General features: G+C 40.4%; 1 protein-coding gene across 7 annotated transcripts in view; it reads left to right on the top strand.

Moving 5' to 3' along the window:
* The window catches only part of LOC135216064 (uncharacterized), a 146,793-nt gene that overhangs the window by 85,202 nt on the left and 44,854 nt on the right, over positions 1 to 16,737 (top strand). Inside the window, exon 1 of one of the 7 annotated variants that reach the window (XM_064251050.1) lies at positions 8,315 to 8,469. The exons of 3 other annotated variants lie outside the window; for them this stretch is intronic. Coding sequence is in view for 1 of the 4 variants with exons in the window: in XM_064251049.1 (XP_064107119.1) it covers positions 8,610 to 8,612 (3 nt within the window). In the remaining 3 variants the exon portion in view is untranslated. Of the gene's footprint in view, positions 1 to 8,314; positions 8,613 to 9,010; positions 9,155 to 16,737 lie in introns of those variants that run through there. 3 more of the 7 variants (XM_064251053.1, XM_064251049.1, XM_064251055.1) reach the window with 3 other exon arrangements.

Here is a 16,737-nt window from a genome sequence, read left to right on the forward strand (position 1 = left end):
TATATATTTCTTCCATCATTGCATTGGTCTGCCTGATTACCGTAATTTTCCTCCTCCTCCCATTCGGACCATTCTAAGTGGTGATTGCAGCACAAACCTTGATACAGTTTGCTTTTCTCTGGGTACCCTTCATAATTGTGTACTTAGTCTTTCTGTCTCAGCTCCTTATGACTTAAGTAATTTCTGTAAACTCATAACTTATGTTTTTTGTTCTTAAGTTCTGTTTTTGTTCTTAGAATATTTTTTACTTTCCATAACTCTTTTATCTTCCATACCTTTAACACTCCTAGTTCATTCGATTTCTTACCGTAATGGTAAGTCAATTTTGATCAGCCATTATTCAGTCTTTATAGTTCCTCATTCAGTTTTAAAATCTCTTTGCAAATACTTTCAATCCAACAAAACTAATAATAGGGCTCAGAGAACATTAAGACATGCATAAAATTTATTAGCATAAATCAACAATGGAGATGAATGAATGAAAGATTATTTTGCAAAGAATATAAAGGGATTAAAAATCCACTGAATACGATTAATGTCTTCGCAATGAGATCTTAGTCGACTAAAGAATTGCCGAATTACTCTTTACATAGGTAAGCAATTTGTCAGTTCCATTCCTCATTACAATGCGCACATTAAAATAAAGAAAAACAAGGCTTGATCCAACCTCCAGCTTACTCGGGATGCGTGCAAAATTTTTCCCTCACAAATAATTTGTAAACATTATATTCCTATAACTTTTAATATAAATTAAAACGTGCTAAAATCGACAGTCAAATAGAGCCATATTTCACCAGCGAAAATTAAATACTCTATACTTTTTACATTTTCATTCTAATAAATGAATCATAAATATCCTATCCTAAAATTCCTGTATCTTTAACTCAATGCAAAACACCTTTTTCAGACCTTTTAAGGCTCTTCGATAGACCTTTCCCACCCACCCCCAACAACGACAAAATAAAGTAGTTTGTAGGCTTACTCCCCGAGTAAGTGAAAATAAAACACTATTGAAATTGAATTTTACTGTAATCTATATTTCAAAATTGCCAAATGAACACAGCAATATTCAACATAATACTACAATTACAGTTAAAACCAGGTAATGCAAATAAAAGGAAAACAGATGCACAGCCTCTTCGCTTGGTTTAGTTATTCTCATAAAGGGTATATACCTGGAGTTACGATCTCTTTACTAGTGCTACGTAGTTCGGTGTTCCTCCACCAGAATGGCGCTGCAAAACCTTGCAGCCATTTTTAAAGGCCTGGTAAGCCGCAAATTGAACATTGTATTAATGTGATTGTGATTTTTTTTAATGTTTAATGAGGAAATGCTTGGCAAATTTTTAGGGTTTTATGAGAAAGCGTTTAGTGAATGTTTATGAGTAAATGTTTATTGAATGTTTAGTTTAGGGGTTAGTGAATGTTACTGAGTACTTAGGGTTTTATGAATGTTATTGAATGTTTATTGTGTAAGCATTCAGTGAACGTTTAGTGAGTCTTTAGGGTTATCGTGAATGTTAAGCGAATGTTTAGTGTGTAAGTATTCAGTGAATGTTAGTGTTTAGTGAATTTTTAGTGTGTAAGTATCAGTGAATGTTAGTGTTTAGTGAATGTTTTGTGAATTATTATGTTTATTGAATATTTAGTAAGTATTCAGGGAATGCTTAGTGAATGTCTTGTGATTGTCAGTGTTTTGTGAATGTTTAGTGTATAAGTGTTTATTGAGACTTTAATGAGTAATGAGTGACTGTTCATTAACTGTAATTTGTCCTCGTCACCTTTGTACCTGGCATAGTTGTCGTCGCTTCTCTCTGCCAACTGTAACTCATTCCATTGGTGTTTTTAGTAGTCTCTCTTTTTATTTACTGCTCTTTTTAATCTTGTTTAGGCTTTATTTTTTTAAATTGTGAATTCCTTTTAATTTTATATGAGTGTTTATAATATGCCTGTATTTTATTCTCAGACTGATGATGCACACAGATGTATGTGCGAAACGTATCATTTGCAATAAACTTGGCCTTTTAAATCTCGTATCATGGACTCCTTCTGGACACTTTATAATTGAATGCTGAAGCACTAAGCACTATATATATATATATATATATATATATATATATAATATATATATATAATATATATATATATATATACATGAATTCTTATCACTGGTCCTGATTACTCCTTAATTCGCTGGTTGCTCGAACCCACGAGAGGACGAAATTATTATAAAGTAAAAAAAATTCCCCTTCGGCTAACATAAATGAAAATATATTTTCCGAGGAAGAGCGAGTTGGATATTGAAGGACATTTGTAGCTCGATGTATACTATATATATATATATATATATATATATCTATATATATATATATATATATATATATATATAGATATGTAGGTGTCCATATAATTAGTTTGCTTAGTGCTAAAGATGTAGCTGCCTTCTTATCTTAAAGTTTTTATTATCTTGGGAAAATAAATGGAACGTGTCCTCATATGTATTTATTCTTAATAAGGAAACTTATAACTTCTTTTCCACCTTTTGAATTAGGGTGCTTGAGCCGAGACGAACTATTCTAATAGGCACTGCTTTTTGTATTGGCACTAGGTGAATTTTACAAGAGTTTGATATCGTCACTGGGGCCCAATCAACACTTCACACTGCCTCCAACTTCTCTTCTTCCCCCTTCCTCTACTTCTTCTCTCCCACTCTCTACTTTCTTCTCTGCTCTCTTCCCTGCGTCGAGCCTTCTTATTTCGGATGTCATCTTCTGGGCACCGCCTCTGGGTTCTCGATTTTGACTCTGGGTGTGGCATCTTCTGAAAGAGCCCTTATGTTTGACTGTCCTTTCTTCAAAACGCCTTCCTGTCATCTTTCCTGTAGTAATTGGTAAGCTTCTTATTGGGAAACGCCTCCTTGTCCATGCCCTGGTTCTTGAGGGCAGGTCTTCATTGGCATTGGTTAAATAGGCTTCGTAGGTCATCCTTTTAGGCTGGCACTGTTGAATTGATTGGTTAAAACCATAGCCTACCCTTGGAAAGGATGGAGCTAAAATTTTTACACGTTCCCCCGTTTGAACAAAGGCGCATTGAATTTTCCTTAGTAATATTAAGCAGAAGGCCCTCGACATCGATGGTCTAATCCAAGTTAATTTTCGGCGCTCGAATGTGTCAGAAGTTGTCAGAAGAGACGTGGCAATCGATTAATTTTCGTGAAGTGGGAAGATTTGGTCTATCTCGCCTGTTGGAGTGTTTACACAAGTTCGGGGAGACTCAGACCTTGCATAAAAGAGCCTTGATAATGAGGTCCCAAATGCACACAAGGCCAAGACACAGGAGTTTCAAAAAACAGTGGAAAAATTCCCATGACCTAAATCTCCAGGATCCCATCACTCTCTAAAGTTTCACATAACAAAACCTTATTTATGCAACATTTGGCCTATTCGATTTCTCTAATATCGATAGCATTATGAACTACAATATTTCATATTATGTCCAAAGTTGCTTAAATCTATGGAGGGATATTTATTAAATCGCATCTGAAAGTGAAAACAGGATAATTCTCCTTATGTTTACATCAGTAAATTGTTGCTTTGTTCGGTTTTCGTGAAGTCACGAAATCACATGCACGAATAAGTCCCAAACTCGTCGCTAGAGAGGGATTAGTATATGCATACCTTGTCATTACTAATGTGGTTGACATCTTCAAACTCCAATTATGCGCCTGCCGGTAGGCGGTTAGAGGCGTCACCGTCACCCGTGTTACAAAGGGAGGCATGAGTGTCCTCTCTTTACTTCTGTCTACTCTTTGCTGTGTGATAAACCGGTACTTAACGGCATGGAAAGCGGCACTGTTATGTTATGGGCTGCTCTAGGAGCAAGAGCCCGTGTCAGCACAAGGCTGACTTAATCTTCAACAACAACACTTTTGTGTTATAGAGTACCGATTCCGAAGTGTGACGCAATTGTCATCGCTCCCTGGGCCACTTGCCTGTTTTCGCTCTGTAAGAAATTAATGGGGCCGTATTGGAAACGACCAGAAAATCGTAAATAGAGGGAAGTTAGCATTGAGACCCAAATATTTTGATTGAGAAATATGCAAATTTGTTTATACAAAATGGAAAAAATATTTGTTGATTATAGGAAATTAAATTATAACAAAGAAGCATATTTTATAAAATATTACATAAATACTTTTTCTTAATCAAATTATATGGGTCTACAGCCAGGGTGACCAGATTTTGAAAATTGAAATACGGGACACTTAAATTGAAGTGGTAGTTGAACAATATAGACAACTTATGCGGAGGTATGCACGCAGTGACGCAGGCAACGTCCTTTTCAGCCTTCTTTATTGACTTTTCTTTTGCTTTAAAGTGCATTCGTTGTAGATTTTGTTACAAACAGCTGTTCATTGCATGTGTCAAAGCATTAGAATATTGCAATCAAGCATGTTTTGCAGCTTTGAAGGATATTAACAAAAGTGACTTGCCTTAATATATTGAATAAATTGCAGACAACAAAATACATATGATAAAAACCTTTCAATAATCTTTTTAAAATTATTTTCCTCATTGTTGTTAAGTTATTTTCCATTTGTGATATTTTGCACTAGATCCAACTGCTCTCAAGAGATGGTATTTGGTTTGAGCATATGTGATGAACTCCGAACAGGACAGTGTGAAATTGCACTTTATCTATAGTTCTGACTTGATCAGCTCTACACTTGCACCGGTTCCTACATCCACCCCATCATTGGCCCATCAGACAGAACACTCGCTCCACTTGAGCGTTCGAAGGGGGAATGCTCAGTACAAATTTCGCTAGTTTATTGTATTTTTTTTTTTAGATATTGAAAATACGGGACAAAAGGCGTCCCAGGGAGGGTCGATACGGGACAAATGTCATAAATACGGGACAATCCCGTCAAATACGGGACGTCTGGTCACCCTGTCCACAGCTAACTTCTCTATGTTAACGATTTCATTGGCGATTGAAATCTGGGCCTTTTAATTTTTGGCACAGGATATTGGTACGGCAGCCGTATCCCTGATTGCGATAGATATTGGTACGGCAGTGAATTGCGCATGCATCAATTTCAGACTTCCTGCCGTACAAATAACATAGTGTAGTGGGTTGTTGTATGGTGCTTTTACGTTGCATGGAACCAGTGGTTATTCAGCAACAGGGCTAACGGCTTTACATGACTTCCGAACAACGTCGAGAGTGAACTTCTATCACCAGAAATGCACATCTCTCACTCCTCAATGGAATGGCCGAGAATCGAACCCACGACCACCGAGGTGGGACGCTAATACCATACCAACCACGCCACTGAGGCGCTTGGTAGTGGGCCCTAAGGGGAGGTACGTGAGAATTTGTCAGTGGTGCCGTATTGCGCTACTGACTTGCTGTAGGTACGGCAGTTTGCTAATCATGCAGCAGTTGCCTTACACCGTTGCTAAAAACTATAGGTACGGCACTAGAAGATCAGGAACAGTGGTAATAATAGTTGAACTGAATTGTTTAACTGAACATGTTCAATTCAAAATGTCAAAGTGAAGCACCATACTCTCATCACCAAAACATTTTGACAGTAAATGAAAATATAAAAAATCACAATAATACTTAAACATACTTAGACTTTGACTATTTACATGAAAAATAAAACTAAACTAATCTATGTGTACTTCAAATCTTCTTTGAATCTCCTCTGAACCATGTAATAATACATCAGTTTTCGCTGAAGAACAGATTTTTTTCAGGTTTCAACAAGCTGAAGAAAGTAATAGACGACTACAAAGAGTCAAACTTCCAGAAATTGTATATATCCGCAAGTCACAAACGATCGATTCGGTCCTGAAAAGAGCTCCGAAGAGGAGATTCAAAGAAGACTTGAAGTACACAGAAATCGTGCTCTGCTGTATTCATGGTAGTAAGGAAAACTGCCAAAGTCGATCCTCTGGTAAACGTCCGAATCAATCGTAAGTAATCAAATCCAGGTCTATATTAATAGCATGTTTCCCATATTGGACGCACTTCTGACTGCTGCACTACCTTACTATAGTTAAGCTTCAAATCTTCTTTGGATCTCCTCTTCGGAGCTCTTTTCATGGCCGATTCGATCGTTCATGATCTACGGATATACAATTTCTGGAAGTTTGACTCTTCGTAGACGTCTATTGCCTTTTTCAGCTTGTTGAAACCTGAAAACATTTGTTTTTCAGCGAAAACTGATGTATTATTACACCGTTCACGCTGCTAGGTCGTCATTTTCTTACTGTCACTGATATTCATTCACAGCCGTACCAATATCTATCGCAATCAGGGATACGGCTGCCGTACCAATATCCAGTTCGTTAATATATATATTTATGGGAATAAATCTTTGTTGCATTCCAGGGCCGGGCGATCTCGTGGCCTCCGACGTCATGGCTTCGGTACTCCATTGAGTATTGGCTAACCATGGTTAGAGTTTGCTTAAATTGTTGTAGCTTGTGTTGAGGAACGTCCGTGATTAATGAGATGATTCTTTATTAGTTTCATTATGTAAAGAGTATCAGCAAAGACGCAAATATCATGATGAGATGCAGCTGGATTAGCAAATGCTGCACAATCCAGACTATTTACTAACTATTCCATTACTCAACAGCTAAATGTAGAACTCCCGTCATTTACTATAGGCGTTTCAGGAAATCCTGCTGTTGCGCCTTGGATACTATACAAACGACAGTTTAATAATGCATGGTTTGTATAATTACGGAAAATGCAATTTACTTTTTAAAGTTGTGATTTTGGTAATACATAGTACGAATACATTAAGAGCTATGCACAGAACATTACTGCGCACCTTGACGCAGTGTGCCGTTTCATAGGAATTTCCCACAAAACTGTGGGGGAAAAGACCTGACGTGGGAGGTCAAAGTTTGTCTTCATTCTGAGGGAATTTTCATGGGAATTTATCACTTCTAAGGGACAATTCATGGGAGAAAAAAAGTTTTATCTCAATCCGTGGGATTTTTCATGGGAATATCTCAGTTTCATGGAAATTTTTGTGGAATACTCAATATAATCGTCGTTTGTTTAGAAAATTTGAAAATAAGAAAGAAAAATATATATACATTTCACAAAGTTTTGAGAAAAGTGTTTCCCGTACAAGGCAAGTTCGGGACTTAGCCGTGTCTGCGTCTCTGCGTCTCTGCAACTCTGCGCCTGCAGTTAATCCAAAGTATTTATCAAAATGCTCTAATGAAAACCTTCCAAGTCTAAAGTTTTTGGACTAGGTCTTACCCTGTTAGGCAATGAATTTTGTTTATGAGTTCCTTATCTTTGCTACTGAGTGTTCTCTAAATGATGGTCAAATCAGTTATGTTAAGGAGAGATGCAGATGTTTTGTAACTAAACTCATAAACCAAGTTCAGATGCGCTTACCAGGAAATGTTGACATCCTTTTAATGTTAAAGCATTTTCATCCATCCAATGCTGCATCTCATACTAAAGAATCTATTGCTCCTGTTGCAGATAGGTACAGGTCAACATTCAATGACTTAGATGACTTGCAAAATGAATGGAATGCAATTGGCATTCAACAATGGCATGAGACTTGCATGGGCAATGTTGTCACATTTTGTGGTTAAGTTAGCGAAAGAAAAAATTCAGCAGGTAAATCAATATTCCCAAATGTATCAAGCCTTGTACTGGCATTATTAAGCTTGCCCTTTTCGAATGCTTCTGTTGAGAGAGCTTTCTTTCAAATGAATGTACTACATTCTAAGTTAAGAAACCGTTTTCATGTGAGGTCTGTGGAGGCATTACTCCAGATAAGGAGTAGCTTGGCACAACGGTATGGGCCATGTAGAGTTTGATCTTCCTTATGACATGTTAAGGAATTTCTATGCCAAAGGCTCTGTAGAAGAGGAGAGAAGGAGGAAGATGACTTTCTAGCTTCAGAATTGGGCTTATTCGAGTAGATGGCATTATAACTAAGGGATGAAAATATTTTATTTTATTGTGCTTTTATTTGGCAGAACTTTATATCATGCTATGAGCAACATTTTTATTTGTCATCAATCTGAATAATTCAATTTCTGTAGCTTTAGTTGTGTGGATCAAAATTCCGTTAGAACGTCTTCTGTTCGTATCCCTGATTTATTCATATGGCAGTTCCCCACCTTGAAAGAGCTGTTGGTTTAAAAGTAAAATATATCTTAAGTTTTTTTTTTCCTGTTTGCATATTTGGTTTGTGTGTTTTATGCAAACAAGAAATAAACGATCAGAAATCTCGTGGGAATTTTCATGGGAATATCCTTTGGTGATGTGGGATTTGTGGGATTTAAAAAAAAAAAATAAATCCATGGGAATTTCATTTTAACAAAACGGTAACACTGCGGCCGGGGCTTGAGCTTGACGTGATTGTGACATCGTAATCCGACAAGGTTCCTTCCCTATGTAGGCGTCGTTGGTAACTTGGTAGGTTGACATTGAACGTTTTAGACCTTGCAAATCCGTTGAGAATATTGGTAACGGAAATTTAATTACTGAGAGCAAGTTAAACTCAAATTGTATAGTGAACTTGGAAATGTTGGAATAAATAGGTCTCTAGGTAAGTGATGGTTTGTGAACGCAGATTTACAGAAATTGGGTGTAAATTTACAAACGGCCTAGGTATAGGTAGGCTAATTAATTTCGCACTTTTGCAGACGACCCCCCAAAACAGACTGTAGCAAAATGCAGACTAAGCAACCCAAATGCTAAAAGGAAACTGTAACTAGGTAAAAAAAAAAAAAAAAAAATACACACAGCCCTATTACTTAGCTAGATCTACCGTGTTTTTCCTACCTATGCCTATTTTTTTAGGGTTTAAGAATAATGTTTGAAATATTTCCGTCTTAAATGCCAAAGCTAGTACATTAGTTATCCAAAACCTTTCATAGTATCTAGCAATATTAGTTATACCTAATGCCAGTAGAACATTATTCCAAACCTTTCACATCAAGCAATAGCCTATTAGCTAGACTTTTAGGTATAGCCTAGTACTATAGCTAGCAGGGTGACCTTCCCTCAACATAACCTAGTAGCTATTCTACGGCGCCATTCCCTATACCTTCGACGTGGTTCGGAAGTCACGTAAAGCCATTGGTCCAGTTGCTGAATAGTAAGTAACCACTGGTTCCATGCAACGTAGAAGTACCATACAAACAAATAACCGTACACGCACGGTGAGGGATGTTACACGAGTTGTAACTTGTAACACCGATTATCTATTAGGCTAGACCTAGGCTGTGCGGATGTCATCGATAACAATCCGAGGATTAGGTACTACCTAGATAGCCTAGTCTACGGCAGGGCCATGTGTCAAATGGCCCTGTCTCCCAGTTATTATGACCAAGAGTGCCATAGGTCTTAAAGTTCAACAGGGGCTGCAATATAACCCAACCTAGTCATCAGGGTGGGCAAATGGAAAATCTTCCCTTCCCACTTAACCTTAGCTAGAGGACAGTGTAATACTATGTAGGTTTTATTTACAAGGATATACGGTAATTCTGTACAATAGCTCCGCCACTAATAATTTCTACCATAATTTTGATAGGATTTTTCTTTTCTGATGAATTAATTATTGCTCTATCTAAAGCTGACCTTTTTTTGAGGAGGAACAGTATTTTTACCCTATTTGTTAGCCTTTCCAATCTTGCGGGATGCCCAGTGGGAAACCGGGGTTTTTGGGTGGGGAATGAATTAAGTAATCCGTTTTAACATACAAATAATGGCACATGTAGAATTAGCAATAAACAAGGCCACCAGCTAACCTAAACAAACCACCTAACCTAACCTAGTAACCGTATCCTTACCTAGTGGGGGGCGGCCTTCACCCCCTGCCACCCCCCATTACATGGCCAATTAAATATAACACAACCTAAAACCCTTTGTGTACTTACGTAGGTTGGAGGGTAAAGGTGAGCTGCCATCTTTAAGAATGCATGGAGCCTATGATCCAATACTTTAAAATGCAATTTAAAATAGGCAAGAGCCAAGGTGTATCCAACAAACTGATCCTTTCGACGACCGTATTTAGGCAACAGATTCTTCAAATCCCGCCACAGCCTCTCAATAGTAGGCTATTAGTATGAGCTCCAGTGTGCAGATTTAAATAATTGAGACAAGAACTTGGGAGACAATCCACATAAATTGATGTCAAAGTAGATGGTAAATGAGAAACCGCACCAGAAGTCGAAGGTTTGCATGCCTCCATGGCTCTCAAGACTGAAAAATTAGTGGTGGAAGTTTTATAAAAAGTTTCGAAATGTGTTAGTTTCCCAGTAAAACTGTCACCTGATTGGGTATTCAAGTCACGTGATTCTAGTTTTGTTAAAATGCTAGTCCCAATAAAATGTGGATAATCATCATTGGTTAAAAACTATGACGTTTGGGTGACGTCTTGCTACGTAGAATACAGTCGATGATGTAATAATGACATAATCTGTGCTTTTATCGTACAAACGAGCAAACGAGAGCTCAGTCTGAAGAGGAATTTGAGAGAGTTATGAAGTCGAGGTGGGTCAAATTTAATTTTGATTTTTAAACCACTTCTAGACCTAGTGCTGCTTTGATTTATATATCAAAAGAAACCTTGGACTTCCCTCTTTTTAGTGAAAGTACTTAAATTTGATAACTTGCTGGCGGAGCTATTGTATAGAATTACCGGATATACTAGGCTATTCTGATCCAACCTTGATGCCAGGTCAAATCTTATCCCATTACTATACTAAACAGTATACTTAAGTTTTACCCTAGATGTGTAAGGTTAGGCATATTTAGTACTTGTCACTTAGTATAGATAGGTTTTAGGTGTAGGTATTGTCAGTTTGGATGAAAAAATCATAAACTGTTGTAAAATGGCAGTATTTTTGGCTAACGTGTTTGTTTCTGTGAAAATGCAAACCTTGCCTTTATGTAGGAATATCCTCGTGTGGACTAGAATTTTTGTGAATTTGGCAAGGTCTTGGTAGATCTAGGTAGTAGTAGGTCTGCAACAGATATTTATTTGGAAACTAACGTTTCATATTGTTTTTTGGTTGCCCGTTAACAATTTCCCATTATTTTTTATCAGTAGACTGTAATTTACCTTTAAACCATACCTAACAAGGTAAGGAAGCTGATGAGAATTTGGGTTTTATGGTGTGGGAGACACCAGGGATTGGGGGATTCACGCATGCGTTGTTATTCTACAAGGGGTCATTGTAAGCCGGCGTTCTGCGGTGAACTAGAATATGGCAAATGCAATTTTTCTATGTTATTTTAGTTGCTTTACATGAATTTACAGTAATATTTAGGCACAGGATATTGGTATGGCAGCCGTATCCCTGATTGCGATAGATATTGGTACGGCAGTGAATTGCACGTGCGTTAATTTCAGACTTCCTGCCGTACAAGTAACATAGTGTAGTGGGGATACGTCAGATTCTGTCAGTGGTGCCGTGTTGTGCCTATTGACTTGCTGTAGGTACGGCAGTTTGCTAATCATGCAGCAGTTTCCATACACTGTTGCTAAGAACTAAAGGTTCGGCACTAGAAGTTCAGCGACAGTAGTAATAATAGTCGAACTGAATTGTTTAGCTGAACATGTTCAATTCAAAATGTCCAAGTGAAGCACCATACTGTCATCACCAAAGCACCAAAACATTTTGACAGTAAATGAAAATATAAAAAACCACAATAATGCTTAAAAATACATAGATTTTGATTATATACATGAAAAATAAAACTAAATTAATATATCTGTGTACTTAAATCTTCTTTGAATCTCCTCTGAACCGTGTAAGAATTCATCAGTTTTCGCTGAAAAACAGATGTTTTCAGTTTTTAACGAGCTGAAAAAACCAATAGACGTCTACGAAGAGTCAAACTTCCAGAAATTGTATATCCGTAGGTCACGAACGATCGAATTGGTCCTGAAAAGAGCTCTGAAGAGGAGATTTAAAGAAGACTTGAAGTACACAGAAATCGTGCTCTGCTGTATTCATGGTAGTAAGGAAAATTACCAAAGTTGATCCTCTGGTAAACGGCCTAATCAGTCGTAAGTAATCGTCCAAATCAGGTCTATATTAACAGCAGGTTTCCCCATATTGGACGCACTACACCTTACTAGCCAAGCTTCGAATCTTTGAATCTCCTCTTCGTAGCTCTTTTCAGGGCCGAATTGATCGTTCGTAACCTACGTATATAAAATTTCTGGAAGTTTGACTCTTCGTAGACGTCTATTGCCTTCTTCAGCTTGTTGAAACCTGAAAACATCTGTTTTTCAGCGAAAACTGATGTATTATTACTCGGTTCACGTTGCTGGGTCATCATTTTTCACACATGCGCAATTCACAGGCGTACCAATAACTATCGCAATCAGGGATACGGCTTCCGTACCAATATCCAGTTCGTAATATTTATTCGCCCGACTGCAACTAAACTGTAATTTACTTTCAAAGACTACACGACGGTACCAATTGTGTGGAGTGTACCGACGCACAGAGTTCAAATAACAGGTTAGCTACAGTTTCACGGGCCAACCATACCTTCGGCCAATTTTCATGTCCAAACCTTCGGTGGAGGAACACAAAACCAGTGTGTTGTGACCTAACCAAACGAACCAACCTAACCTGACTTAGGCCGCGTGACCTAATGACCTGGCCAGGAGGCTTTGCTCCCCTGGCCCCCCCCCCACCCCCCCCCCCCCAGTAAGGTAACAGTGATTGTGACCTAACCAAATGAACTAACCTAACCTGACTTAGGGTGCAAAAGGGCTATTTACCTGTGCGGATGGATTTGGTTGTTGTGCGGCCTAGGAAACTGGCCTGTGAAACTGTAAACAACCCAGCTACAGTCAACCAGCAAAATATTACCTTAACTTCTTGTAAAGCAAGTAAAATAACAGGAAAACGTAAACAGCTATAGTCTAGTTCGTCAGAACAGTATTCGAAGACAATGTGGGATATGTAACCAAGAGGGAGACATATGTTCAAGAGGGAGAAGATGGGGTGGGGGGGAGGGGGAGGCACAGAAGGTATGAGTTGGTTAAGTGACACAGGATTGTTAGGTAGAAATATGGGAGTAAATAACAATTACCCAAATAATAACACTTCTACCTGATAATTACTAAAACTTACTAGCACCAAACCACAATTGATCTAACTAATAATAGAGAAGTATAGTTTGAGAACTTCACCTTACAGGGGCAGATGGTCCGCCTTTAGTACCATGTGGACTCTCGTCTTTGATTTTTTGAAGTGTATCTTGAATCTTGGAATCAGATGCGGCCAAATACCCGACGAACCACAAACACAGATAGGTTTCCCCTACATTAAAGTTAGGTAATCTGGATTACCTAATAGAAGTACTATCACAATTAACAGTGAAAATACAGTCACTTTGAAGATGTGGAGAGTTGGGAGTTAACACTGAGAATACTTCTTGCTAAATAACATGAAGCACAGTTTGGTTATCAGCAGTCCTTCGGTGATGAGTTCTCTGATTGGTCGGAAGAATTGTGGGCGGGTTATGGAGGGGGGTTGTTGATTTCACATGTATGTGAAACTGACACCATATTACCTGACCAGGGGGCTCCCCCCATAACCCCCCCCTTGAAGAAAGGCAAACTCGAAGGAAGACTAACATATAGGTTAGCATATTAACCTAACCTAACCTAGTAGAATGTGTTACCTGACCAGGGGCTCTGCCCCCTCCCCCTTGTACCCCCCCTTAATGAAAGACAAACTTAAAGGAAGGCTCGACAATACAATATGAATGTAAGTGTTCTAATGATAACCTAACCTAGTAAAACGTGTTACCTGACCAGGGGCTCCACTCCCCCGTACCCTTCATTAAAGAAGACAATATAATATGAATGTAAATATTCTAATAATAAGTAAAATTTTTGTACATGAACTTTCCTGTCAGATATATACTTAGCTTACATCTCTGACGTCACGACAGAATTCAAAACTCGCGGCACACGTGGCAGGTAGGTCAGGTGATCTACCTTACCCGCCGCTGGGTGGCGGGTGTATGAACCAATCCCGTTTTCTTGTCAGATTTTCTCTGTCGCCGGGACCGACTACACCTGTTGTCGGTTCCTCCCGATAGTTGGATTCTTTTCTCGTTGCCTTGGATTGTTTCGGACTGACTTTTGGTGAAGTATTGATCTTTTTGGCTTGGCATATGCGCTTTGTGGACCGTTTTGACTTTTCTTTGGTTTTTTCTTTGGATTTACTCATTATGTCTGATGTAGAAGTTAAGAAATAAGCTATGTTTAGAGTGTGCTCTGTGAGTGATTGTAAGGTGAGGCTACCGAAAGCTGCGGTAGACCCTCACACTGTATGTATGAAGTGCAGAGGGAATGATTGCTCTTTCATTAACCCTTGCAAGGAATGTGAAAAGTTGAATGAGGATGAATGGAAGTCTCTCTCTTCCTACTTGAGGAAGTTGGAGAAGGATAAAGTTAGGAAGGCTTCGTCAAGAAGCTCTAGTAGGTCTCGCATTAGTGAGCTAGAGGTAGATAACCCTGTAACAGATGTAGTACCTTCTCCTGTTTCAGCACCTGCTCCCTGCATCGAACCCGAAGATACGCCTTCAGAAGTGGCCTCCATGAGAGCCACGATTCGTAACATGGAGAGTAAGATCCGCGCCTTAGAAGGTAAGAGTGACAGTGCCAGTGAATTGTGCAGTGCCGCTAGTGCAGTGGAGGGTGCGTCTGACCGGCTCCATAATGCTTCCAGGCCGAGACCCGCTCGGATTTTAGCGGGTCCGCAGGCGCAGATTTCGGCTTTGGCTAACTCTTTGGCAGGGAGTTCTCGCCGTAAGAAGGATGTCTCTCTTCCTGTGAAGAAATCCAGGCGCCCCTCTCCCGCCTTTCGCTCTTCGTCGGAGGTTGCTCTCTCTCCCGGACGATTGGATCATCGCGTGAGGCGCTCGTTCCCGGACAGACTACCTTCATCATCCAGGCACCAGTCACCTGGTAGACGTGTTCCTGTTGACATTCTTTCTCATCGGACAAGGAACAAGCTCCTCATAGGCGCTCTCCGACCGTCAGGCGCACTTCTTCAGTCTCTCATTCTGCGCTGGACAGAAGGCAGTCTCCATTCATGCGAGCCTCTCCCAGCAGGCGCCCTTCTAGAGACAGGCTCTCTCCTCTCGTCAGGCGCCAAGAGCCTAGTAGGCGCTACTCCCCATGTAGCCGCTCCTCGCCAGGCGACCGCTCTCCTCTGGACAGGAGCCTAAAGTCGGACAGGCGCTACTCACCAAGTAGGCGCTCTTCTCCTACCAGCCGCTCTTCTCTTGTCAGGCGCCAGGAGCCTTACAGACGCCTCTCCCCAAGTAGGCGCTCTTCGCCAGAGAGCCGCTCTACTCTTGGCAGGCGCCAAGAGCCTGGTAGGCGCTTTTCACCCAGCAGGCGCTCTTCTCCAGGCAGCCGCTCTCCTCTCGATAGGCGCACGCTTCTCTCCGAGCAGGCACTCTCCACCAGGCAGCCGCCCTTTTCTGGATAGGCGCCAAGAGCCTAGAGATCGCCCTCCTCTGGGGAGGAAGGATTCTTTGGACAGGCGCTCTCCGGAAGATTTGGCTTCCCCTGACAGGCGTCAGACTTCTGACAGACGCACCTCCAAGGATAGGCGCACTTCGTACGACAAGACCGCCTACCCTGTTGTGGAACAAGTTCATCGGAAGAAGAATCGAACAAGGATTCATCGGTTTCTTCGTATAAGAAGCTCACAGATCTGCTGCTTCAAGAGTTTGGAGATGCCCTTTCTCCTGTCGCTCCCCCTTCACCTCTCTCTTTGTTTTCAACCTCAAAGACGACGAAGGTTTCATCATGTGTCAGGATGAAGCCAACCATCTCTATGAAGAAGGCTCTGAGAGGTTTTGGGGAATGGCTTCTCTCCAAAGGAAGAGAAAGGGAAGACACTGTTTACTTTCCCTCCTTCCAAGCTGACAGGGAAATTGGGATTCTGGTACGAATCGGGAGAACCCTTGGGCCTGGTTCGTCCCTCCTCTGCGGACTCGGACTTTTTTCATTGGTGGATTCCTCTCGAGGCTCTGCCCTTCTGTCTGCGAAGACTACGTGGGGGATGAATGAGCTTGACCACCTTTTGGAGGGAATGTTTCGAGTCCTGGAAGTCTTCAACTTCTTAGACTGGTCCTTGGGAGTATTGGCTAAAAGGACTCAGACCCCGGATTCACTTTCACCTGACGATCTCCATAGTGTCCTCACTTGTATGGACAAGGCAGTGAGAGACAGTTCGAGTGAGGTTGCGTCGCTCTTTGGAGCAGGAGTAATCAAGAAGAGAGCTGTTTACTGTTCTTTTCTGACTAAGTCAGTATCGCACGCGCAGAGAGCCTCTCTTTTATATTCTCAACTCTCTCCTCTACTCTTTCCGAAGGAGATTATTAAAGACATTTTGAGCGCTCTATCGGCAAAGGCCACTCAAGGTATGCTGGCCCAGTCTGCGAGGAAACCTCGAGCAGCCTTCCAGGCTAAGACCAAGAAGGAGACTCCTTTGAGGCAGGAGCCCTTTCGAGGGGGCCCTCCTTCCAGAGCTTCTACCACTAGAGGAACGAGACCTTTGAAGAGAGGCAGAACCTTCTCTCGATCGATTAGAGCAAAGAAGTAGTATACAAGTCCTCCAGATAACAGTAGGCGCCAGACTACTAAGATTTGCCGACGTCTAGGCCCAGAAAGGGGCGGACAACTGGTCC

Source organism: Macrobrachium nipponense, chromosome 6, assembly GCF_015104395.2.
Source record: "Macrobrachium nipponense isolate FS-2020 chromosome 6, ASM1510439v2, whole genome shotgun sequence".
NCBI lineage: Eukaryota > Metazoa > Arthropoda > Malacostraca > Decapoda > Palaemonidae > Macrobrachium > Macrobrachium nipponense.